Below are 26,550 nucleotides of genomic sequence, written 5' to 3'. Positions count from 1 at the left end.
GAGAATGAGTGCGCTTTTTAGTTTTAACCGACACGTAAGTGATTCTTGGACCACCTTCCTGGTGTGGTGCCTCGACATAATTCATCTTTCTATTTCTTTGTTTCCCTTCAATTAGGACTCCCTCATCATTTAAAAAAAAAGATGTTTTTATTTTTATTCTTTTTTATAAAAATGGTTCAAACAAAAATTATTTTAAAATGTGTTCAAATACTTTACAAATATAGTAAAATACCATTATTCGTCGCTAACAACTATAAAATTTTGTTACATCCGTAAATATGTTAGAGTTGTCACTTAAACTAAAATGGACCAATGCATATTTGGGTAAACATTTTAATTTGGACCAATTGAATTAAGAAGAGTGGAGAGTTTATACCTACCAAAAGTTTACATTTTGACCAAAGACAATCTTAGTAAGTCCTGGTCTCTCTACCTAAGAGTCCTATCTTCAATAGGACTTTATCCCCAACTACATTTCTTGTGCAAGTCCACCAATAATCATGAAAGAGATCTACTGAGATATCTTTTTTAATTTCTTGATTTTGTCAATAATTGAGGCATAAAGTTTCTATGTGAATGTTTGCTTTACAAAACTTTTCTACCCAAGTGATATGCAAATGTTAAAAATTCAACTTCCTTTAAATACTTAAAAAGCCAATCCAAATATGTATCATAAATCCAAACATGCACTAAGTAGTATAACAATACTTTAATCACTAGATTATGTTGTTATTGTCAATAAACTTTCCTAGTGGTGTATTAATAAATTTTAAAAATTAAATCTAAACTATGTTATGTTTGTAATTTTTCAATATTTACCTTGTATTATATTGCAAAAGGGAAAAGTTTCTATGTGATGTCACAAATTCGATTACAGAAATCGAATAAATTTGAACATTTTATTTTTTTCCTCTAAAATCTCCAAATAATTTATTTCGTTTCTTTACCCTTTATTTTGAATGTCAATTTATTTCATTTGAAAAGTACAAATATCCGAAACTAAAAGTAGTATCCAACATTTAATCTTTATATAAATAATAATAATAATAATAATAATAAATGAAATACAAAAGCATCCATATATTTTGAAAAATAAATTAGGAAAACGAAAATAAAAAAATATATATAAAAAAAAAAAAAAGGTAAAGAGGCAGAAGAAATGTATCCAACGGTGCTTAAGAAAACGACAACGTCTCTTACGCGCGCGCACACAGTGAAAAGGAATTAATTTAAATCACGCGCTATTTAGCGCGTGTAGTACATTTGCGCTGTGTCGTCCTCGTCGCCTTCCTTTTTCTTTTTTCTTTTGCCCTCTTCTATTTATCTCACTCTCTCTCTCTCCCTCTGCTTCTTCTTTACACTTCACTTCACTTCACTTCTTCTTTACACTTCACTTCATTTCTTATTTCCAACTTCCGTCGGAACTCGTCGGTCCTTTTCTCCGATCTCTGTTCCATAATTTGGGTTTCTCCATAGCCTTCAGATTCTTTCTGTTTCTGTTTTTCATTTTGGTCCACCGGCGGGTAACTAAAGCTCCGAATTGTTGGTGGGTTTCTTCTGAACTTCCAGATCTCGTCTTCGAGCCACTTCCTTCGTCCTTTTAAGGACTGAGTTGCAATGTCGCTTCGAAATCTGGTTATGTTGCTGCTGATGGTGATTTTTGTTCACCAGGCGGTGTCGATTACGTTCACATCGAGGATACTTCACAGGTTCTCTGAGGAAATGAAGGCCCTTAGGGTTTCAGTGAGTACGAATACGAGTGTACGAGTATCATGGCCTGAGAAGGGGAGTATGGAGTATTATCAGGAGCTTGTTAGTGGTGACTTTCGAAGGCAGAAGATGAAGCTTGGTTCTCGGTTTCAGTTGCTTTTCCCGTCTGAAGGAAGTAAAACCATTGCGCTGGGAAATGATTTTGGCTGGTCACCACTACTCTACCTTCCTTCTCCTTTTTGTTCTTACTATTTTTTGTTCTTCCGTTTTGCATTTACTTTTCTGTTTGTTTTTCTTTTCTGTTATCTCTCTCCCCCACACCAAAAAAAAAAAAAAAAGAAAGAAAAAAAAAACCTATCTTCTACTAGCTTTTTGCACAGTGGCACCTTTATGAGAAAATTTTGTGTTATAAAATGTTATCTTATGCACTTGTAAATCATCTTGTTATTTACGTATTATAGGTTGCATTACACCTGGATCGATATCGGGACACCGAGTGTTTCATTTCTGGTTGCATTGGATGCTGGAAGTGATCTACTTTGGGTTCCTTGTAATTGCATACAATGTGCTCCCTTGTCTGCAAGTTACTATGGCAGTCTGGTAGGCCTGCTTTTCAGAATCTGTTCTTTCCACATAAACATTAATTACTTCTAATCCACGACTTATGCTTTATACCAAGCATATTGCCTTTTTATTTCCATTAGATCAAGGGTTATGCTTGGACAAATTGTGTTCTGGAATTCCAAGTCTTGTAGTGATTTTTGGCGGAAAAGAAAGGCATGGCCAGTTCCAATGGGAAATAAAAAATGCCCGAGAGGAGACGGAGATGAAAGATTGGCTAACTCATTTTTGGCGCGAATGTATTAGTGGATTATGAAGTCTTTTTAATAAGACAGCAAGTTTAGCACTTATTTCCGATGATTGATTGGCAGGTGCTCCTGCTCCCTCATGTTTGGGGCATTATTTATAATGCAGGATAAAGATCTCAATGAATACCGTCCATCCAGTTCAAGCACGAGCAAACATATATCTTGCAGCCATAATTTGTGCGATTCAGGCCAAAGCTGCCAAAGTCCGAAGCAGTCATGTCCTTATGTTATTGACTACATTACTGAAAATACTTCAAGTTCAGGACTACTAATTCAGGATGTGTTGCATCTTTCATCCGGTTGTGAGAATTCATCTAATTGTACGATTCAGGCTCCTGTCATTTTAGGGTATGATCCATTGTTCCTACATTTTGTTCCTCCAATTGTTTGCTCTGTATGTAAACTGCAGCAATAAGGATCTGTATTTATATTACCCATTTTTGCTCACTAATACAGGTGTGGTATGAAACAAAGTGGTGGTTATCTAAGTGGAGTCGCTCCAGATGGTCTTTTTGGATTGGGGTTAGGAGAAATTTCTGTTCTTAGTTCTCTTGCGAAAGAAGAATTGGTGCAGAATTCCTTCTCGCTGTGTTTTAATGAGGATGGATCTGGAAGGATTTTTTTTGGGGACGAGGGACCTGCAAGTCAGCAAATGACTTCATTTGTGCCATTAGATGGGAAATAGTAATTACCTTAATGAATTATCTCCATGTTGATGATGATCATGTTTTCTTATATATGCTGACTGAAGTCCTTGTCATACTTGAATCTCTCAGTGAAACCTACATTGTTGGGGTGGAAGCATGTTGTATTGAGAATTCGTGCCTCAAGCAGACAAGTTTTAAAGCATTGATAGATAGTGGGACATCGTTTACATATCTTCCAGAGGAAGCATATGAAAATATTGTGATGGAGGTACATTCATTTTGTAGTTCAGCTTTTACTTAATTTGTAGTTCGTTTGTCCTTTAACCAGTTCCCCTTTTCATAGTTTGATAAAAGGTTAAACACTACAAGTGCCGTCTCCTTTAAAGGATATCCATGGAAGTATTGCTATAAGATCAGGTGATATCAATGAGATGGATAACCTGTAAAATCCTTTTTCCTTCATAAACCCCACCCTTGTGCATGTCTAATGTTGATGTTATCGTTTTTTCCAACAGTGAAGACGCAATGCCAAAGGTTCCATCAGTGACATTGTTGTTCCCACTAAACAATAGTTTTGTGGTTCATGATCCTGTGTTCCCTATCTATGGCGATCAGGTAGATGGAAGTTTCCTTCTAAGAATGTTTAAGTGTACATGATTTAATTTGTTGAATATGGGTAAAGGTGTGGACTTGATCTTTGAAATTTGTCATAATTAGCCATTAATGGAATAGCTTTCACTTTTAGTGGGCACAAAAGTACTTAAAACATCAACTGTGAATCATAGTAGGAAGTTGATAGCTTTAGATACTCCAGAAAATAGAGCCTCCAAGGAAACCAAGAATAAGAACTAAAACAATAAAAGAAAAAAATAAGGTGTGCTTAAAACATCAAGATGAGGTAGGGCCTCTTCTTTGATACAGCAGTTAGTCTCTAGTTCTAACTATCCAATTGATGATATAATTGTTTTAAGTATTCTGAAGAAGTCACATGCTATGCATCACTTCTAATACAAGAAAATAATGCCCGTGTCAATACTAAACAGTACTCTATGGATACAGGGGTTAGCTGGATTTTGTTTTGCTATACTACCTGCTGATGGAGATATCGGAATATTGGGACGTAAGCTCACAATGTCTCCTCAAATTTAGATTGCTAATATATGATATGTGCGATATTTTAAGTAAATTGTACATCGAATGAAGATGGTAATTTTGTGGAACTGTCTTGTGCAGAAAATTACATGACTGGATACCGGATGGTATTTGATAGGGATAATTTGAAGTTGGGTTGGTCACACGCAAATTGTAAGATTTCGAACTCCTAGTACTTGTCATGAGTTTGCAGCTTCTTAGCTGATGCCCACATCTTGTGCATGATAGACCGAATGAAAATGTTTGAACTGTCTTAACCGTCATTTTTGTTTGCTTCATTTCGTATGGGTTGGTTTTTTGTATTGTCCCTTGTATATTCTTTTGATTTGTTAAATGAAAGTATGGCTTTACCATTGTTTTGTAAACTCGTTTCTTGAACTTCCATTCTTATTTCTACCATGTTCATGTCAAAGGTCAAGATCTCAGTAACGAAAAGAAAATGCCTCTTACTCCTGCAAAAGAGACACCGCCAAACCCATTACCAGCCAATGAGCAGCAGAGCGCTTCAGGGGGGCACGCGGTGGCTCCTGCCGTAGCTGGAAGGGCCCCCTCTAAACCATCAGCTGCTACCCCATGCTTCATCCCATCCAAATTTTATTCAATCAGATTGCCGTACCTGCTTCTTCTGGCACTCTGCCTTGTTTCTTCTTGCGTGTGATGTAGATTCTGAGCTTTATCTAAGTTTTACATGTAAATGAAGGTCGTCTCTTTATATCTATCTTCCCCCAGCAAGGGCGACATGTAGATCTTGTGTCCTTGCAAGTTCCATCAATGGCATTTTCCTTCTTTTCTTTCTTTTTTTCTTAATATTTTTTTGGGCATTATATGAGCCATCCAATGGGGGTTGATGATAGTAGTTGCATTTTTGGTTATGTAGCTATACATTCTTCTATCTATATGTTTTCCTTTTCTGATATATATTACTGTTACTTTACTACCTTGTTAACCTTCACTCTTTATCGTCCAAACTTAATCTTGACTTGTTTATTTTAATTATCAATAACATTTTTCTTTTTTTGCTTCTTTTCATGTCTTTGCATCCAAATTTTAGAAACAAAAACATTTTTTTGTCAACTATATTTTCTTCTTAATTTTCAAATTTTGGTTTGTAGGTGAAATGTAGATTAAAAAAAAAAAAAAAAAAAAAGCCGTTGGAGGTTTTTAATTTTCAGAAGCGAAACAGTTGTCGTAGGGGTTTTTCATTTTTTATTTTTTGTTTTTGAAAATTTTGAAAATCTAGTTTATTTTCCATTCATTTCTTAAAATATAATTTGAGTTCTTAGTCAATTTTTTTAATCTTAAAAATTGAGTTGGTCTTTTAAAACAGTAATCTTTAATAGTTATCAAATGAGGTAAAAATTTAAAATATTTTCTATTATAAGACTTATTATAAATTTTTAAAGTTGAAGAACCTAATAATACAAACTAAAGTTAGAACAAACCAATATTTCTTTTTAATATGTGTGTGTGTGTGTATATTATGGTCCGTGCGTGAAGGCCACCTCGTTTCCAAATTTCAATTATCGTTAGAAATTGAGAATCCTCTAAAAGGACTATGGAAGGGGAAGGGGAAAGGAACTCATATTATTATATATATATATATATATATATATATATATATATATATATATATATATATATATATATATATATGAGTGAATTTCATACCTGACACCGCGTACAGCAAAGTACTACTCATTATTTGATTCATAACAACAATTCCTTCTCTATTCATCCACATACACATCTTAATTAAATTCTACATCCAAATTACAACTTGTTTATCCACTAACATAATTACACTTTTTTTATTCTTAATTAGTTCAAATTATTATTTTGGACACAAAAGTTTTGTTTATATCTACATTTAAATCAACTACAATTTTCTACTGCCACTAATGGACAAACCAAGTAAGAACAGATGAGCATTTTAGACCAATACTCAAACTGTTCACCATACAATAATTGATTGCATGTGTTACACAGCTATCTTCTTTTTCAAAACCAATTATATTTGTTTATTAATTCACTTAATCTCCTTTTCTTTTTTTTTTTTTTTTGGAAGAAAAAGAAACAATCTAGCAAAGCAATAACTTTGAATTTCTTTTTAAATTTTGACTTTCAATTTCTTTTCTGAATCAAATATAAATTCAAATTTTTTTTTTTAAAAAAAAGTAAAAACATAAATCAAGAAATCAAGAGCAAAAAAAAGCCCAATCCCTTAAAAAAAGTACAAAAAGTTAAAACCAAAACATTTATAAAAAGGAGTCCTGTGCTGTTGTTATTCATTGGGTCAAAACAAACATTAGAAACAGAACTTTCTTTTTTCATGAAATAATGTCCAAAGCCACTTTGGTTATTGTGTTTAAGCCATCCGTAAAAGTTAATACAACTCTTTTTGTAAAGTTGAGCTTAAAGTTTGGTTCAAATTCAAAACAGATCGATTTATTTGTTTTAACATGTGACATTGCTAAGTGAGGTCAGTTCAAAACTTACTTAAACATATGTTACCAACTAAGAGATTTGTGATATAATTCTTTTGACCTCTATTATACTACAAATAAGAACTATACCCTTTAAACTATATAAATTTTTATAACAAAATCTCACAAATCAATTTAGACTGCGCCATATTCGTTTCTATATTTATTCTCAATTACAAATCAACAACCCGGAAGAACAAAAAAACCATAGAAGTTTTGATTTTGTTACTAGTTAGAGCTTCATAAAAATAGTTACATTTAAATTATGAAGTCCACTTTCATTATGCTTTATGCTTTTTTAGTGAGAAAAGTAAAAAAAAAAAAAAAAAAAAAAAAAAGAGAAATGGAGAAACTATCGAATGAAATTGTTAGACATTTAATGTAAAAAAAAGTTTTATGTATATATATATATAGAAAAGAAATGAGAGGGTTGAATGATTAAGCATAGTATAGATAGGAATGAAAGCTAAATGTTTAGCAATAATTGTTTTGGGTGGTGGTGGTGGTGGTGAAGAAAGTCACCTTTTTTTTTTTTTTTCAATTCTAAAAGTTGTTCCATTGAAAAGAATAAATAAAAAAGAAAAGTGCACTTTGTCTAACAAAACCAAACCTCCAAAGTGAAAAAGGTACAAGAAGATGGATTGTTTGTGAATCCCCTTTTTCCTCTTTCTTTTTTCTTGATTAAATGTGCATTCAATTGTAACCAATTATTTGAAAATTGTACAAGGATTCATATTCAATCAATCAAATTAATTTTATTGCTTGACCATATAATAATTAAATAAATAAAATAGATCCTAATTTTCAATTTTTTTTTTTTTTTTAATTTTGTTTAAATGCTTTAGTCTTTCCAATTTAAATCTCTTTCTCTGTGTGTGGGTACGTACTAAATATTTTGAAGAATAACATTGGTAGTTTAATGAGAAATAATATTCTTATCTTCACATTGAATTAGGTCCCACTTTGTGTAAGAGCAGAGAGGCCTTTGTGACTTTGTCCTATCCCATTTCATGTCTACCTTTTTGGAGAAAGTATTATTCTAAATTAATCAAACACCAAATAATTACCATCATTTTTTTAGTTTAACAATGCACCAAATTGAAGGTTGATGAGACTATTAGATTTGATGAGATGTAAAGTTAGATCTCTACTGTCGGTTTATGTTTTATAAACTTTGATAATCATGTTTGATTGTTGTAGTTAATAAGGATTATCAAAATTTTCCATCTTTTTTTTCATGCATTGCATACTCTACTAACCATTTTTATTTTTAATTAGATGATGAAAGCTAATTAATTATAAGTTGGGGGCCCATTAAAGTTATTATTAATGTAGCTATAATTACTATAAAAAAAAAAAAAAAAGTTGCATGATGAAATAAAAAATATTCGTGGCCTAAAAAAGTATATAGTGTGATAGAGTGACTTTATTAAATGTGTGCTTATTAGGGGGAGAAGTTTGTACACAAAATAGAAAGCGGAGAAAAAAAAAAGGTATCATTAGCCACACGGATTTACTTCCTTCCTCTAATAGAATAGAGAATCATCATCGATATCTTTTTACACAACACGCCAAACCACTTGTATAGATCGAAAATTTGAGTCATTTAACCCAGAAGTAATCAGTTGGAGATAAACGAGAGGTTCAATCGTTGTTGATTTGGGAAAAATCCAATCCAAATCGTTAAGTATTGTAGAAAAAAATTAAAGGCTTAAATCAATCCAAACCGATTGTCTGATCTTCCCGTGGTTGGCTTTTGCTCCTTTGTAGTCAGTGTTGGTTTTTATTAAACATTTATTTTAAACAAATTACAGTAAATTAGATGACGGTTTAGTCGAAAAACCAACTATATGCACATCCCTACCTCCAATTCAAACCTTATCATACATATAAACTAACTTAAGTACTTTGAAAAATTAAATAGGATTGATTTTTAAGGTAGCTAAAATATATTCTTTTAAATACTTCAAAATTCAATTTAAATACTCTAAATCATTAGGTTTAGTTTAGTTAATTGGCCAAAGAAAATTGATAAGTTAAGTTGTTTTATAGGTTGGATGTTTAAATTCCCACCTATTTACTTTAATTTTTTTAATAAAAAAATGGGTTTAAAATTGATTATTGAGATTTTCTTTTCAGATATTTTTATTATGAAAATAGATATTTAAGTTAAAACATAATTTAGAATCCTTAAAGATTTGAAAAATCTATTCCAATGGTTACGTAAAATAAATAAGTATGTAGGTGTATCATTTGATCATCTATATCACTCCTCAAGTAATCAACATTTGTGACTCCCATCAGTGATTAGTATTTAGATAGATCTAAAGCCAATTAATAAAAAGCAGAAATGAAAAGGGAAAGATTATTATAAAATGATAGAACTAAAAAGGAGGTTTGTGTATTTGTTTGTTTAATTGTCTGATAGAAAAAGAAGTGGGAGAAGTGATGATGGTGCTGCATTGCCATTGCATTAGCATACAAGGGAAGGGAAGGGAAGGGAAGGGAAGGGAAGGGAAGGGAAGGGAAGGGAAGGCTTCTGCCCACTTTCCTTCGGGTCCTCTCCACCCCAACACCACTTTTTTCAAACAAAACAAAACAATTATTTATGTAATTAAATTAATCCTAAATCTTTAATCTTTTTTTTTTTTTTATATATATATATTCTTTTATTTTGTGTTATGTTGTTCAGAAAACGACATGACGACTACTTTTTCTTTTCACTATTATATTATAGTTCTCTGCCTAACAACATCTGTCTGTTGTTGTTACTTGTCGTTTAAGCCAGCCAAACCCATTTAATTAAAATTAAGGTTTAAATTAATATACCATTTTTGAAATTGGTTTAATCACCAATGTCACGGTTTCATCACCTACCACCACCTTCAAGCTTCTTCTTTATGGAATTTAAGATGAAATCGTTTTATAAAGTTACGTGAAATTGAGACAAACAATTTATCATATCAATTATGCAAACTATTGTGTATTCTTATTCACTAAAATAAGAAGACTCCTTATGCATTAAGGTAAACATGGTGGTCACATTTTTGGCAAACATATGTAGCGTTGGATTTTAAAACTTGTTGAATTGAGCTTAACTCCATAAATGACAGCACCCTTAGTTTTAGTTTTAAGTTAAATTGCAAATTTGGTCTCTTTATTTGTTTTTTCTTGACAAAATTAGAATTTAAAATGCTAAAAGATGTCCTATTCTCTGAATTATTTATGAAGATTTTATCATACTATAGGGACTAAATTCTAATTTCCTTTAAATCATAAGACACTGAATTTACAAATTAACCTTAACTTTATTACTCTTCCAAAGGATAGGGCCAAAAGTACCTCTTCATTAAGAAAAGCATATAAATTTGTTTTAATATATTCATAATCTTAAAAAAATTGCCATTTTAAAGTAAACCTGCAACGTCCACAGCAACCAAAAAACCAAGCTTCCTAAGCCAAATTATTTTTGGTGATTGGGGGGCCACAACCAAAACACAACCCTTTTTCTTAGTTTTAAAATCTAACCCAGATGGCTATATAATGAGCTCTGTTTCCTTTGATATAACCATCTCAAAACCAGAGCAAGAGAAAGAGAAAGCAGCCTTTGTTTCTAACGCCCTTTTCTTTGCTCGTTTGCTTGAAGAGAAGGTAAAGAGAAAGATCCATCATTTCTACCCAAAGTTACGTTGCCATTTCTTTCTACAGCTCTGGTTTTTGCTCCTGTGAGCTTCTGTTGTACCTTTCCCTTTTCAACTACATCGATTAAAGAGTGAAAAATGGGTGTTGGTGGGACTTTGGAGTACTTGTCAGATTTGGTGGGTAATACCCACAAACACAAGAAGAAGAAACAGCTTCAGACTGTGGAGTTGAAAGTCAGAATGGACTGTGATGGCTGTGAACTTAAGGTCAAGAATGCCCTCTCTTCACTCAGTGGTATGTTATGTCTAAAGAAACTCACCCCTTTTGTTTTTACTTGTTCCTTTTCTCTCTATCTAACAAAATGCAGTGGCTTTTGAACTTTGAAGGGGTGAAATCTGTGGAGATAAACAGGAAGCAACAGAAAGTGACAGTTACAGGGTATGTTGAAGCAAGCAAGGTACTGAAGAAGGCAAAGTCTACAGGGAAAAAGGCTGAGATATGGCCATATGTTCCCTACAGCTTAGTGTCACAGCCTTACATTGCTCAGGCTTATGATAAGAAGGCACCACCAGGGTATGTAAGAAATGTGGAGCAAACTGCCACCACTGCTTCTGTTACCAAATATGAAGATCCTTACATCAACATGTTCAGTGATGACAACCCAAATGCTTGCTCTATCATGTAATTCTTTGCAGCCAAAACAAGTCTCCTGTTTTGTACCTCTCTCTATATCTCTCTTCTGCTAAATTTTTGTCAAACAGCTCAATAATTATGGTAATGATATATATTACTGTGTGTTCAATCATTTGTGAAGAAGAAAGGGTCAACTATATGGATGAGTAATTAGGATATTTGGGGTTGTTAGTTGTTAATAGCTGATGTAAGAGATTACTTTATTTCATGATGTTGTAATTTCCTGTTTGTGAGACGACTTTGGCTTCCCCACAGCTGTTCTTTCACCTAAAAAAAACAAGATTCCAACCTGGTTATTAACTGTTAGAGGAAGGAAAAAAGAAGAAAAACAAAGTCGCTTTATTTTAAAGGGCTGGAAATTATTAAGTTAATGCATTGTGCAGGAGCAGTATGGCTATACATTTGCACCTACTTTTGGTTTAGAAAAGAGCCTAAAAAATTTGAACACAAAATTCAAATTATTTCAAACGGCATTTGGTCCCAGCAAACAAAGAAAAAGGCCAAACCAAGCCTTCCTTTCCTGTTCTCTCTCTTCACCAAACGTGAGGAAGGAATCCTGCTTTCATTGCTTTTGGCTTTCGGAACCTCTTTTTTCCTGCTAACCTTTTTCTCATATCCAAAGGTAGCATAAAGAAAAATCGCAGTGAGAAAAAATAAGGGTGATTTGTGTTTACTAATTTTGTGTTCATTGACAATTCAATCATATTAAAAAGAATGCGTTCAAACAAAATGCGCTCATTAGATTCCATTTGCATAAAGTTACTGAAGTACTCAGAAACAAGACGTACTTTTACAAAGTATAATAGTATCCGTGCATAGAAATACAGTCATAATCTTGTAAAACAACCAAATACATTGTTTTGGTCAATTACGTTTGAATTAAGCAATTTCAACCATGCCTAGCTGGATTTTCACCTAAAAAAGATTGCCAGTCCTGCTGGTGGGTAATTGGAGAAAACCAAGTATTCTGCCTTAAAAGTCAACTTGAGTTCCACATACTTGGAAAATCCAGAGAGAAATGCACTTCTTTTGGCTCGTGGTTTAGCTTCAACTTAAGTTCTGGGAAACCGAGAGGGAAAAAGCATATGATGAACAATAGATGAAGCAGGAAGCATGAAATGGAATCTGTGAGATAATTGTTGTGATTCTACTGTATGAGATGGATCAAAAAAAACAAATGGGTGTGTTAAGATAGCTGAGCTGAGAGCACAACTTAAAAGAGAAACCAACAAAAGGATAGGTTGATATGATTGCACATTTAGAAAAGTCAGAAAATCACTTACTCTGTGTTGTCTATCTACAAGAATTTTATAGGAAATTGGGTTTTGTTTCCATCACTTCCTATTTCCTGAGTAGACTCCAACGAAATTTATATCATACACAAGAGTTGCATTTCCAGGTATGTTGCAATCACCTGTAAAGGCAACACAAATGCCATTAACAGAGTCCATTAGTTACTTGCTACTTGGGTTTCAGCAGCAGCAAAAAGAGATGTCTGGAGCAAAGCAAATACACACTAACAACTAATGCATTTGCACAAAATAAACTACAGTTAACTTGCCAACAGAAGCAATTACTGACAGCTTGCAACATTGTCATGAAAATTTAGATAGCCAACGCTCAAAACAAAGCAGTTCACTTTAAAGAATTCAACCTGAAAAACAGCCTGCTGGTTCTGGCCCATACGCTAAATGTGGAGGAATCTGAAGCTTACGTTTGCCACCTAGGCAAAATCAGAGAGGCAATAATTTCTTAGAAGCAAACCAGCAAGAAAAGAAAACCACAAAGTCCTATTCATTGTGTCAGTAGACATACCTACTAGCATTGGTGGTACTCCTTCACCCCCTAATATTCCCTGATCCAATCCTCTTATTACCTGGTAAAAATCTTATTAATTTTAGTCCCTTTCCAATGAGTCAATATGGTAAGTAACTACAACCACTCAGTTACCCACGGTCCCACACCACAAGGTGAAATGAATGTAGTTATAGTTAGTGACTAAGTTAATGAATTATTTATCCATATAATGCGTATTGATTGATTGCAAGTATATCAAAAGTTTGTTTTACAAATAGTATCTTCCTCCTAATCTACGCATGAGAAGGAAAGTTTTCAGTACCCTGACCCTCCCATGTTGATAACAGAGACTTTCCTCCACTCTCATTCAGCTCTTTCATTGTCAAATCGTTAAAGAAACCCACCACTTTCTTTCTACATCTTTGTCAAACAAACAATTGGGATTTGTAGGAGAACTAACTCCACACAAGGTCTCTTAGAAGATAGTTGCATATAGGGAGGTGATTGTCAACCATGTTGATGCATCAAGGTGCGTGTTTTATTAAGATGGGACAAAGAGAGACGTTCCTCAATCCTAGACAAGCTATTCTGTTGACCGTTTTACTGTAATTAAATTTTCTTTTGTTTTTTTCTCATAGTTATAAGTATGATTGAATTCTGCTCAATTACGTTTTCCTAAAGAAATGGCATAATCTGGAAAGTGCAGAAATTGACTAAGTTACCAATGACCTCAAATACATATATTTTCATCACTTTTCTCTTAAACAGTATCACTCTTCTCAAAGCCTGTAGCCCCTCGCTCTTAAATAAATTGGCCATACTTTTCAAGCCCATATGCACCTTAAGAAACTGTACAAAACACTTGATCAATACCTTGCCAACACCAATACGCATGGTGAGAGGTCTAGCACGCTTGTAGCTGCTGTCAAACACTATCCCATCAGAAAACCTGGCAGTGTAGTGAACCTGCATTTGAACGGTAAAATAACGCAAAAAACATATCATAAAATCCCTTATGCGTAGAATGGGGAAAATTAAACGTAGTCAATTGCAGCTCATTGCAACAAGTCACATAACATATAGACATTAAGAAAAATAACCCACATGAAATCTCAGCAAAAAAGACAGACACATATTAGATTCATATACTCAACATAACAGCGTAATAGCGGGAATTGCACATTCCATTGCAACGAAGCAATGCTAGGAGAAGTCGGACGGAAACAAGCAGTCATATAAAACCAGGGTAGAGTTTGATGATGCGAAGAAAAGTAAAATGAGAAACAAGTCGATAATTGAAGATTGGAACTGACATTGATAAGCTCACCATAAGGAACTTCCTCACCGGATCCTACGGCGATGTCGCAATAGCCAAGCCCGGAAGGCACATAGTTGAACTCGCAAAGGGGTTCTCCAACAGTGGCATAGTATTCAATTCTGGTAGCGTTTGCATCCAAGGGCGACAGAGCCAGAACAGAAGCAGCAAGAAGCCCAATGCCCATGTTAGATATTGCCTTTTTAGTAGCAGAAACTGAAGAATAAGAAGAAGTAGATGTGGGTTTAACAGTGGAAGATAACTTGGGGGTGAAAATTTGGGAAGCCTGGGCTCTTGGGGTTGTGAAGGTTAAAGGGGAGAGCGCCATTTTAGTATGATCAGATTGAACTGTATGTGATGCTTGAATACAGTGAAGGTGGCAATGGTAAGTTGTAAGAGTGTGATGTTGTTTGAGGCAGTGGTTTGAATGAATGCGCACTTGGATATGGCGAAGTGTAGGGCCCCACAAGCGCAAAATATGGGCCATTGGATTTGGATAAGAGCCTCCTTCTGTTAAGAAGATTGACTTTGGGCTTTTGGGCCAATAGAGCCGACTTATTCTCTACGGAATAAATTAGGAAATTTTACATTATTAAAAAATCCACTTTGTTACTTATATTTCACAAATCTGAAATTTTCCCAGTAAGTAATTATAGACAGTGTTGATAGAGAAAAATACATTTGATGTATCAATATATTTTTTATTTTCAAAGTTTCTTTAATCACGAGAAGTGTAATATTCTTATACAATACATTTGATATGATCTTTTCTCATTTTCAACAGATCCAATTGAAAAATGATTTAATATTTAATTTAAAACTTTTTCATTTTTATTTGAAAATGATATTTATTGCAATTTACGTTAATTTTTTATATTACGTAAGATATTTCATTGTTTTTTAGAAATGTTTGAGTATATTTGGTATGTACTCACGTACGATTGGTTTCACAAAAACCTTAGTGAACGCTAATATTAATAATAATAAAAAATTGTAACTCAATAAGCTCTTCTTGTAAAAGAAATGAAAACTTGAAGACACAAATGTAAAAAAAACCTCATTCTAAGACTCTTTTATGTACAAATCCCTAAAATAAATTAAACTACCAAGAGTTGAATTTATTGAGATGGTCATATTAGAATTTAGGCTAAGTTAAAAAAATAATAAGGAAAAATAAATAAATAATGGCTTCGGATTAAATTAATGGGATGCTGATAATTAAGCCTTAATCCAATTTTATATGTGTTTGTAAAAATGACAAAATTTCAAGCGTAAATTGCAAATGGGTTTTTAAATCTTTTCTTCATTGTGGACATAGTAAAACAAATTGGCAAAAGTCCCTAGAAAACTGCGGAATATGTAAAATTGTCTTCAAACCCATAAAGGAAACATGTATTCGGCAAAAACACACACATGCATGTTTTTCGAACTATTTTTAAATATTTAATTAAGGAAGATTTGAGTGTATATTAGCTTATTGATATGCCTTATTTATAGTTTACCATGATATTACCTGGTTGAGTAATTTTATTACCAATCCATATATAAAACTAAAAGGATGAATATCAGTGGTCTAATACTACAAAAAACTTAGGGTAAGAAGAGTAGGAAAAGAGTGTCCCTTGCTTTAAGGATAAAGTTGAAATGAACAATAATTAAAAGTTAAAAATAAAACATTTTTGTCATAACTGTACTTTCATCTATAGTTTATAAAGTATTAAATATGAAGTTAGGTATCATGTTGCTGTGATCGTCACCACCGTCAAAACCTATTAATTTCCAACTTCTAGAAGCAAAAAAGATGTTTAAGTTACGTTTACCAAATTGCACTTCAATATGAAAATAGATATAAATTACAGATCCAATTATTTTCTCTTCTACTTGTTTTGAATTAATTGTATTCTTCCGGTCAACTTTTTAATTTAAAAAATAGCTTCCTTGATTGAAGCAATAATTTAGTATTTGAAGTTTTGTTAAGAGGATTTAGTTATTTCACTTTTAAAGTTTAATTATTTAATTTTAAAAATATGTAAAAATTTGGTTGCTATAGTTTGAAATCTATAAAAAGAACTAAATCATTATAAATTGTAGAATACACCGATTGAATTGTTATCAATGAACTAAATTGTTAAATCATTCCGATTAAAATCAAAAACTAAATTCTCATACCATGCCAATGGTAGTCCAAATAAACAACATCACAATTGTATTGCTATTGAAATTATTTCAATAACTATTACCATTTCTTCTGTAGGGAATCAGGACATTATATTTAGCAGCAACAACATTTACCTATACACTCATAACGACTCTATCGATACAAAGAATTTGGGTAAACATAAAGAATATTCTTCATGTTTCTTAAAGAATAACGATTGGGATGTGAATGAGTTAAGGTCTCAAGAACCTCTTGCTCTCCCCGCATCCCATAATGGAAGTAGGCAATTTTCCAACCCTCTCGATCCCTTCTTCGAAAACAACACCCATTCCCATAAAGAAATGGGCGTCTATGTGACAGTGGAAAGCCCAAACCCCAGGATTATCCGCCACAAATCTCAAAGCCGTCCATCCATATGGGTGCAACGGCACCGTGTTCTTCATGATCGGATTCTCCAAATTGTATTTGCTTGGATCGTTATAAATATCGAATTTCCCTTCTCCGTACCCCAAAACCCAGAAATCGTGTCCGTGCAAATGCCAAGGATGTGTTTCGCTGTTGTTTGGGCTCATCATATTGGCGTTCTGTAGTATGATGTCCACAGTCGAATTGAAGTCCAACCGGAATATGGCGTCGCTCACCGTCGCTTCAGGGTTGGGCGCCGGATTGAAAATATCGTAGTTCTTGAAATCGTATCCAGTGGGTGGTTTTTCCTGGCTGAATGTATGGAGAAGATTGTGCTTTAGAGCAATAAGATAAGGGGTATGAGGCATGTTGAAGGAAACGTTATTTAACGACCACCGGCGACGACCATTCACGGTGTTTTGGGTGTTGAGGAGCACGATCACTTTATCGGCGGCTTTGGGCGGCGCGTGGATAAAACCTTGCCGGGCTTTGATGGCTTGACTTTGCGCCAATCGGGGAGGAACATCGTTCCAAGCAGGTGGTGCTGGAGGAGTTGTCGGAGGGCGTTTACTCTGGTGATTTGGGTAGTAATTGAAAATGGCTAAACCAGGGGGGGTGGTTCTTGATCGGCTCACCACATTGGTTGTGATCCAGTAGTTTCTAGAAGGGTCTTGATCGGCTTTTATCAAAACGGAATATGTTTCTCCTGAGTAAATGAACAAATTGTTTACTTGAAATGGCTCAACGTAATGCCCATCAGCTTCAACCACAGTCATGGAGTGACCCTGTTTCCAAAACAAAGAGTTTATCGGTTTAAGCCATTTAAGAAGAATTTCAAGGAGAGTACATGAAATTAAGTAGATGAACTTGTAATTACCTCAACTTGGAAACTGAGAGCTGAAAGAGAAGTAAGACTAGAGACTCTTAATCGGTAAGTTTTTCCCGGTACGACTGTTAATGGATAAAGAACACATTCTGTGCTGGATGAATTGCATGTACCACTAGAAGATCCCAGAACAGAGCAATTGAATCTCCCTCTTCCTTGAATCAACAGTGAATCAGGTTCTCCCACCCAGGTGAATCCAGAGCCAGGGGTAGCCAATCCAGCGGCGTGTTCGTTGCTGCTTTTATGATACCAATCTGTGAGGATGAGATTACGATCATGATCATAGGAAAAAGGCTCTGTTTGTCCTTCTGGAACCCAAACCACAATGGATCCATAGAGACCATCTTCTCTTTGCATACCATAATGGGCATGGTATAGATAAGTTCCTGGCTGCAGATTTCAAATTTCACTAAGGTCAAACTCAAATTAATGCATGGAGTTTTTGAGAGGCACAAAACAAAACGAGTAAGTCCAATATATCTTACTCTGTCTACAACAAACTGATATCTGAAGGTTTCACCAGGCAAAATAGGACATTGAGTGACACCCTCTGTTCCATCGCTCCATGGTGTTCCAATCTTCAAATGTACGAACACGTTAGAAAGAAAAATTATAAAAATTAACAAAGAAGAATATGGAGAGAGAGAGAGAGAGAGAGAGAGAGATAGATGAAAATTTTGGGGTACCTGTCGAATTCCATGCCAGTGGATTGCGACGTTTTCGGTATGGAGGCTGTTCTTAAGCTCAACGATGACGGTGTCACCTTGGTGGGCGTAGATTGTGGGACCTGGAGATCGGCCATTAATGGTTATGGTAAGTTTTTTAAAGCAATCGGGGGACTTCAATTCGGATTTTACTTCCCATTTATAGTTCAAAGTTCTTGATTCTGCCGTTTGAGATTGAAGTAAGAACAAGAAAGAGGAGAGAAGAAGCAAGAAATATTGTTTCCTTTGTAACAGCGAAGCCATTTGTAGAATCGTTTTAGTGCTTCTTCTGAAACCCAAAAGGCTTAAAAATCATTGAGATTGATGCTTTGCCGAAGACATGGTTCTATATAAATATCCTGCATGGGTTTGACCCAATCAAACATTAGTCCAAGTCAGCGGCTGCTTACATTTTCTACTTACCTCGATAGCACCAAAAAATAAAAATAAAAAAATCATAGCTGCCGTATATATAAACTATAAAACAATGGTTCATTCTCGATCAATTTACTAAATCATATTAATTGTTTATTAAAGAAAATTCAATTCACCATGTAAAAAGAAAGAAGAAAAAAAAAAAAAACAAAAGCATTTGTTAAATTAATCGAGAATTTTTGTTGTTTTTTTTATTTTATTGTATCGAACAAATTAGCATATGTATCTTTTTCTTTTCAAAGAAGGAAAAGGCATTCTTATGTTGAAGCCAGCAAATATGACGATGGCTTGATAAAAAAGACGTTAGGTAGAGCTTTTTCAACAATAAATTAACATTTTTATTACATGTTTAAACCTACTGCAAACATCAAAATTTGAACCAAACTTTTCTTTTAACTTTATTAGGGATTTATTTGAAGTAAGTTATTATAGCCAGACAAATATTAGAATAGTTTGTGTTTTAAGAGTAAAATATTTTAATTTTAATTATAATGATATATGTTTGGTGTGTAAATTATTTTAGTTAAATAAAAAAAAGATACTACACGTTCTAGCAAAGAAACAAAAAGGATGAATTAAGGAAAATTGTATCAATATGGGATCTTGAATAATTTTTAGTTGTTATTATAATCTTAGATAGTTATAGCATAAACAGCCCCTTAACGTCATGACTCGTAAGGTGGTTTTAACTCGAACATTGTCGAGAGGGTTGTTATGCAAACTTATATTTTCAATTGCTAATCTTGCTTAACAATAATTTGTAGTAATCGTACAAAAGTTTAACATTTATAACTTGCTCATCCCTCTACTTGAAAGAAATCTTCAGTTTGATGAGCATTAACAGATTTTATTTTCATCAGCAAGTAATAGCAATTAATAAGAAGAAAAAAAATTGTTTTCTTAAAACTACGAAACTATAATTAACACATTGCGTGCAAATGATTATTAAATGAAATTTAAACTCAAGGATAAGTCAAATCAATTTTTTTTAGGTTCACAAAAAGCTGATCTATTCAATTTAGGTATAATTAACCAAATCAAATGATAATTAAATAGTAACGAAAACTTATAACCGTTTTCGATTAAGAAATTCTTATAATATGGTATTTTATGAAAAGAGATTTTGTCCATTTCTTGATGCCTTTTTTCTCCCATACGCGTAAAATCATTTTAGATAAGATCACAGATCATATAATAGTAATAGTCAATTCAAAAGTTCATAGAACTTTCAAGTCCACTATGCTTTTTATATGTTTCGTTCAAACATTATTTCTTCGAATTTTCTTAGAAATGATCCTTCGGAATTTTCTTATTTTACTTTATCTTGACAAACACAAGTGGGAAATAATTATGGATTTATATTATTTTTTACCCTTCTGTATTCAAAGGTATTTTAATTTGCAAGTCATGATCTAATATTACGTAATTCAAGTAACGTCATATGTGCAAATGGATAAGGATAACAATTAACAGCACAAAATAAATAAAGAGAGTCTTTATTATTATAAAAGTGTGTAAAGACACTAAATTTGAACTAAGTCATAAATGAGAAGAGGGCGTAAGGAAGATAGATGAATAAGATTTTTAAGAACAAGAAATCTGGGAGGAGATAGGCTTGAAATTGAATTTGGGGTTTTGTGCATACTTGAAGGTGATGGGTTTAGAATTGAAAATAGGTTGGCCATTGTTGACTAAACACTCGTTATCAGAAATGGATAAGATTGAAGGATCGATGCTTAGAGTAGTTGCAAAGCCTTTGCAATCTAGTTTCAAATCAGATTGAGAACATATGCAGTTGTTGGTTATTGTTACATCCCATTCTGTCATTCCGTGGATCTGAAATCCTGTCATCTTTTGGCTGATTGTTATATTATTCAATACACACTGGCAGTTTCCTAAAAACCAATAAGCTCTTCAGTATCTCAAAGTTCACCAACTTAAAACACAATTATATTTTGATGTTTAATCATGCTCTAAAAAACAATGGTTAGAATAAGTCAAGGGATGATTTAAGATCATACAACAATAAACTCTAATAAATATTTTTAAGTTCACCTTGAACATAAAGCTTCTATGTAAGATCTCAAAATTATTATTAAAAAAAATCAACTAGTGTTTCTCAAAGAATGATAAAAGGAAAACAAACTATGTAGTCGAAACTTCATAATATTTTACTTTGCCTACTTTGTTATTTTCGTCAATTTTTCTTTACGTAAGTTTAAAATATTCATTTTGATTAAAATTTGTGTTTTTAAAAGATTTCGTGTTTCAAAAAAAAAACTAAAAAGGTACTTTTTTTTCACAAAAACTGATTGTTTAAAATATTTAAAGATTAAAACGAACAAAAAAAGTATAGAGGCAAAGTATAGTGTCACCCATAATGCTAAGTGATTAGTCTTTTTGTAGGAATATAAGCAAAATTACTAAAAAGGAAAAAGGAAGAAGAAGAAGAAGAAGAAGAAGAATAGAAAAGCTGTATTCACACCTCATCACAAAACTACTTTTATAGGAAAGATAAAAGAGAAAAGAGAAAAAAAAAAAAAAAGACCAACGACTTGGAAAAGAAAAATGATACGATAAAGAAGAAAAGGACAAAATGGAGTTGAAATTTTATATAGTTATACCTGTGGAAATGAAAGAGAGGACAAGAAGGGCAGCGAGAAGCTTGACAGAGATGGCCATTGTGTGATTGTGTTATAGTGATTACTATTTTCCTTTTCTTTCTTTGTTCGGAGGTTTTTGTGTTGGTGAGGAAAATGAATTTGGGGACTGTCCAATTTAAAGGGAATTTTGTAAATTGTAAAGATGGAAATTGGTATAAATACATTGGTTTCATTAAATGAAAAATATGATTTTATTTCCGTTTCCATATGAAAGGATTTTGATCTTAATTAAGATTTTAATCTATCATAAACTTTTTAGGGTTTAGAATCGGACGTTGAGTATTTATCAAAAAGAACATTTATGAGAATTTGAATTTTCTTAGTAACAGACATTTGCCTCCATATGCTACACCCCTAACCCTTTTACTTTAATTCCTTATTTGACATCGGGTGATCAAATGGAAAAAGTAAAAGCATTTATTTCCCTTTTTGAGTCTTTTGGCAAATTAGACATTTTACTAAAGTCTTGAAGATGGGATTCTTTTTACATTTCTCTTTTTTCTTTTTTCCTTTCTTTCAATGATGTCGTCATGTAAGTTTATTTTTAAAAATTGGAACAGCCTACGATGTAAAAACCTACTGGAACTCGTTAATGTCAAAGTTTTTTTTGTCAAATTTAAGGATTGGATGATGATGATGATGATGATGATGATGTAGTTCCTATTCTACTAACTTTAAAATCAAAGACCACAATTCCATGGTTGATTGATGTCCTACAACAATCATATGTCACTTCCTCTTGTACAACTACATTTAAATCTCATTTTTCATACTTCTCAAAATATAATTTGAAAAAAAATATCGTATGTTGTATTACCCTGTATAAATGGATTGATTTTAAAAAATATAACAAATCGATAAAATATTTTTTCGGTATTGAATAATTCTAAAAACGAAAAAAAAAATATAGGCCCACAATAAGAAATACAAAAAATGCTCACCAACACGCAATTAATGGAACACATACTCACACAATAATTTTCTTCTAAATGAATAATCTACTGTCGTTTAAGTTATGATATATGATCATGTAGTTATTTTTTAACGATGTGAAAAAAAATTTCAAATTTGAACGATCGTGTTGATCATGACAAACGATCGTATTAATTATGGTAAGCAATTGTCTAGTACATGTCAACATGATTGTTTATATCATTTTAAATGATGAGAAAAAATGTTTCAAATTCAAACAATCAGGTTGATCATGTTAAATGATCATGTTGACAATGTAAACGATCATTTAGATCATATCAAGATGATTTTTAGACGATTTTGATATTCTCAAATATGAGGAAGATGAAGTAGCTTAAAAAATATTGTCTAAAATGGTGAAAATGAAATAAAAAATATAAACAAAATAATGAGTGGTTTAAAATTTTAAGAAAGAAAATTTGAAAGAATTAGATAAATAAATCTTGAAGAGAAATTAAATAAATGACAAAGAAGAAGAAAGAGAATAAACGAATCGTCCGCAATAAATGGGACGCATCTGTAATTTATGAAAATATTATACCGATTTCATGGACTTTTACTTTTTGTGACATATGTTGTAAATATTTTTGTGTTTTGTGACACTTATAAAAATTAACTTTGTATAAAAGTTATTATTTAACAAATTTCAAAATATAAGGTTAGCCATAAGTATAAATATTAAAATTGAACATTTTAAAAAGTATAGTAACTAATTTAGAAAAAGTTGAAATGAGGAGTAAAATGATATTTGTTTATTAAATTTTGGAGACTTTGAAAGAATAGTTTTTTTTTTATAACACTAACACCTACGTGACTCTGGAACTTTATAAATTGTTAATCTATTTTGCACAATTTCTTTTAGAAACTTCATCCCAATATACACAACGAGAAACCCTAACATATTAACAAAAGGAATAGTTGTAAATGCAACAATTATATTCAAAATAATTAAGTACATAGCAACATTTTAAAAAAATTGTAAATATAGCAAAATCTATTAATGATAGAAGTCTATCGCTGATACACCACAAGAGTCTATCAACGATAGAAGTCTATCACTAATAGATTTTACTATATTTATAGTTTTTCTAAAAATATTGCTAGATACTAAATAAATCTTCTAAGGGTAATTATAATAGGTAGCAATTTTTAGAATAATTATTAAGTATGTAGCAATATTTTTAAAAAATTGCAAATATAGCAAAATCTATCGGTGATAGAGTTTTATCATTGATAGACTCTTATAGTTTATCAATAATAGACCAACATTTACTACATGATCTATTAGTGATAGACGTTTATCATCGATAGATTTTAACAGATTTTGCTATATTTACAATTTTTTTAAAATATTATTATATACTTAATTATTTTAAATATAATTGTTATATTTGCAACTATTTATCATTCTAAAAACCTTACCCATAACAAAACCCAATTGTAAACCCAATGTCATCTATTTTGGGCAGACTTCCATAGTAAATTCCTGAAAGGGGCCGTGGTGTATAATAGGCCCAATAGGAAGCTCATTATCATCCTTTTGGTCCAATGTAAACCACCATTGATCGATGCAATAAGAAAATAGGAAACTGTTGTCGAAGAAGAAGAAGAAGAAGAAGAAGAAGAAGAAGTAGGAAACTGAATCTTTTCGGTCCAACGACTCATCATTCCTCGAGATGGAAACCGAGTCACCCTCACCCTCACCTGACTCTCACTCTCACAGCACTTCCGATCCCGAAACCCTAACAACTGGAATCGAAAATTTGACAATTTCCTCGGACCCTTTAACCACTCAGTTTGGATCCCTCAATGATCTTGCTCACGATCTTTCCTCCCTTCAAGATCTCGCCACTCGCGGTTCATGGCGTTCAATTTTAGATAAGGTTGCCCGAGCACGAGCTCTCTCCCTGCTCCAGAAGCCCCATGACCACCTCACTTACCTATCCTACAATGTCCTTGCCCTCGTCAAACTCCGCCGTTTCGCCGAAGCCTTGGCGGAACTTGATTCTCTCGAAGATCTCAATAGCTCTCAATACAGGTATGAATCCTATCCTAGCGTGTACCCTAATCGAACCGGCTCCATGGTTCCTTTTTCACTTCGGTGGCTGCACGCGCTAATCCCCATCAAAATGGGTGAGCGTCAAGATGGGTTGGATCGGTTCTACGAACTTCTGGATTTTGTACAGTCAAAATTAAAGGATAAAGAGGAGAAAAAGCCCGATGTCTCTGTGAACTTGTGGAAGAAAAGGGAAGTGTTTGTGATTAATTGTATTATTGGTCATCATTTAAGTAACAAGGAGTTTGGGGTTTGTTTAACTTTGATCAATAATTTGTTAAGTGAGGATTTCTCAGATCCTGCTCTGATATCGAAACTTGGGTATATACAAATGCACGCTGGTGATATTGAAGGAGCTAAACGTTCGTTTAATCGGATTGAGGAGTTGGTTAAAGAGGGGAAAAGTAGTGGGTCATTAAGCGAAGTAGAGATTAAGAACCTTGTGAATAGGAACAAGGCGTTGGTGTTTTTGGTGGGTAAGGACTATCTATCAGCTGTGAGGGAATATGAGGAGTGTATTGAGAGGGATAATTCGGACATGGTGGCTATTAACAATAAGGCTCTTTGCTTGATGTACTTGCGAGATTTAGCAGATTCGATTAAGGTGCTTGAAAATGCACTGGAAAGAGTTCCGACTGTGGCTCTCAATGAGACAGTGATCGTGAATCTGTGTAGTATGTATGAATTGGCTTATGTCAATCACTCTGAGATTAAGAGAACGCTCAATAACTGGATTGCCCGTGTTGCTCCTGATGATTTTGATTCTTCGAGTACCCGAATTTAAGTTTGTGTGTATGATTTTGGTATTACAATACCTTATGCATCCGTGCCCCCACATTTTTAACCCATGTGGGTTTTGAGTTTTATCCCTTGTATCAAAATCTATTCCTCTTTATTGGGTGTCACCTGAAATTCATCATGATACTGGTTCTCATTCACATGCCTCTTTATTCTACTGTGATAAGTTGTTTATAGCTTATGAGTTGCCTTTTAGAATGGTCTGGTAAATTGTTAGTGCCATGAAAATGGTAAATTGTTTTGATTGAATAAACGTAGAACTTTGCATTTGGCATCATTCCCTTTAACCAAATTGCCGGTGATGGTTCTTGTTGTCTAAGCTTCTAAGGGATTGGACTTGTCTGCATTTCTAATGATTTTATGCCTGCTTCTTTCTAGTTATAATAGGCATATCAAAATCTAATATCCAATTCTATTCGTGAAAATTTATCCAAACAAGTCGAATCCTTTTCCGTTATCTTCATGCCTACTGATCAGGAACTGCATGAACTGCTTGTGGAAACAGATAAAATGAAAGTGTGGGGTCATCAAAACCAAAAACTGGTTCAGCCCTTTGATGTTTCTCCTTTCCTTCCTGAATTTGCATCTATGGGCCATTTTTTTAACTTTTATTTCACAACTAGTGTGGGGAAGTATTAAACGTTTGATGAATTCTCTCTACTGCAGTTAAATTTTATCAGTTGGGGCATAGAAGGTTTTTATATCTGCTAATGTATTTTTTGTTACATTTATTTTAGGCCAAGATTAAAATTAGAGGGAGGTGAGGCTAAGCTAGCAATATTTCTCACCCGCAGAAAACTCCCTCTCATCTATGTTGAATCTGCATTGCAATGGGTGTTCATTAAACCAACCAAACTGAACCCAATGCCAAAATCAAACCAAAGCCGTGAATCAAATCAAAACTCAAATTTTAGTGCTGTATCTGCTCAGTTTGATTTAAAATTATAAGTAAATCAAAATTTCTCGGTTTGTTTTGGTTTTGAATTTGAATCGCATTGTTTATATTACCTAAAACGAGAAAGTTCAAACGCTGATTGCAATTAAGTACGTTTAGTTTCAGATTTTATCGCAAAGGGGAAATATTCATGTAATCCTATTTTAGTCTGTTTTTCCTATTAAACAGAGATTGAGGAAATAATTCTCGTCTAACTTATACAACTGTATA

General features: G+C 33.2%; 6 protein-coding genes across 11 annotated transcripts; 3 read left to right on the top strand and 3 right to left on the bottom strand.

Moving 5' to 3' along the window:
- Window positions 1-1,321: 1,321 nt before the first annotated feature.
- On the top strand, window positions 1,322-5,315 carry LOC103484997 (aspartic proteinase-like protein 1). 2 transcript variants are annotated; one of them, XM_008442419.3, is made up of 10 exons: window positions 1,322-1,919; window positions 2,172-2,310; window positions 2,686-2,927; window positions 3,036-3,263; window positions 3,356-3,494; window positions 3,570-3,643; window positions 3,742-3,841; window positions 4,286-4,346; window positions 4,460-4,531; window positions 4,792-5,315. In XM_008442419.3, the coding sequence occupies exons 1-10, from the start codon at window positions 1,618-1,620 to the stop codon at window positions 5,034-5,036; spliced, it is 1,602 nt and encodes a 533-aa protein (XP_008440641.2). In that variant the 5' UTR covers window positions 1,322-1,617; the 3' UTR covers window positions 5,037-5,315. The 2 variants fall into 2 exon arrangements, with proteins under 2 accessions (XP_008440641.2, XP_008440642.2); XM_008442420.3 differs by having other exon boundaries at window positions 1,324-1,919; window positions 2,643-2,927.
- Window positions 5,316-10,323: 5,008 nt separating this feature from the next.
- LOC103484992 (heavy metal-associated isoprenylated plant protein 23) lies at window positions 10,324-11,431 on the top strand. Its single transcript, XM_008442410.3, has 2 exons — window positions 10,324-10,797; window positions 10,890-11,431. The coding sequence occupies exons 1-2, from the start codon at window positions 10,641-10,643 to the stop codon at window positions 11,186-11,188; spliced, it is 456 nt and encodes a 151-aa protein (XP_008440632.1). The 5' UTR covers window positions 10,324-10,640; the 3' UTR covers window positions 11,189-11,431.
- On the bottom strand, window positions 11,080-14,733 carry LOC103484993 (photosynthetic NDH subunit of lumenal location 4, chloroplastic). 5 transcript variants are annotated; one of them, XR_007823144.1, is made up of 6 exons: window positions 14,307-14,733; window positions 13,867-13,959; window positions 13,012-13,072; window positions 12,851-12,919; window positions 12,480-12,610; window positions 11,080-11,463 (listed from the first exon to the last, which is right to left on the bottom strand). XR_007823144.1 is itself a non-coding variant. In XM_051088878.1 (5 exons), exons 1-5 carry the CDS (start codon window positions 14,634-14,636, stop codon window positions 12,531-12,533), a joined length of 633 nt encoding a protein of 210 aa, XP_050944835.1. In that variant the 5' UTR covers window positions 14,637-14,733; the 3' UTR covers window positions 11,916-12,530. The 5 variants fall into 5 exon arrangements, 1 of the variants encoding a protein (XP_050944835.1); XR_007823141.1 differs by lacking the exon at window positions 11,080-11,463 and adding an exon at window positions 11,916-12,346; XR_007823143.1 differs by lacking the exon at window positions 11,080-11,463 and adding an exon at window positions 11,916-12,343.
- A 1,717-nt stretch (window positions 14,734-16,450) lies between these two features.
- On the bottom strand, window positions 16,451-18,800 carry LOC103484994 (L-ascorbate oxidase). The gene is made up of 4 exons (XM_008442414.2): window positions 18,444-18,800; window positions 18,243-18,335; window positions 17,749-18,147; window positions 16,451-17,656 (listed from the first exon to the last, which is right to left on the bottom strand). The coding sequence occupies exons 1-4, from the start codon at window positions 18,723-18,725 to the stop codon at window positions 16,700-16,702; spliced, it is 1,731 nt and encodes a 576-aa protein (XP_008440636.2). The 5' UTR covers window positions 18,726-18,800; the 3' UTR covers window positions 16,451-16,699.
- Window positions 18,801-20,376: 1,576 nt separating this feature from the next.
- On the bottom strand, window positions 20,377-21,872 carry LOC103484995 (TPD1 protein homolog 1-like). The gene is made up of 2 exons (XM_008442415.3): window positions 21,521-21,872; window positions 20,377-20,791 (listed from the first exon to the last, which is right to left on the bottom strand). Exons 1-2 carry the CDS (start codon window positions 21,576-21,578, stop codon window positions 20,481-20,483), a joined length of 369 nt encoding a protein of 122 aa, XP_008440637.2. The 5' UTR covers window positions 21,579-21,872; the 3' UTR covers window positions 20,377-20,480.
- Window positions 21,873-24,097: 2,225 nt separating this feature from the next.
- LOC103484996 (uncharacterized) lies at window positions 24,098-25,525 on the top strand. The gene has a single exon (XM_017043811.2). It carries the CDS (start codon window positions 24,208-24,210, stop codon window positions 25,369-25,371), a length of 1,164 nt encoding a protein of 387 aa, XP_016899300.2. The 5' UTR covers window positions 24,098-24,207; the 3' UTR covers window positions 25,372-25,525.
- The last annotated feature ends 1,025 nt before the right edge of the window (window positions 25,526-26,550 follow it).

This window comes from Cucumis melo, chromosome 8 (assembly GCF_025177605.1).
Source record: "Cucumis melo cultivar AY chromosome 8, USDA_Cmelo_AY_1.0, whole genome shotgun sequence".
In the NCBI taxonomy this organism is placed as follows: domain Eukaryota; kingdom Viridiplantae; phylum Streptophyta; class Magnoliopsida; order Cucurbitales; family Cucurbitaceae; genus Cucumis; species Cucumis melo.
This window is presented reverse-complemented; position numbering and strand designations above follow the sequence as displayed.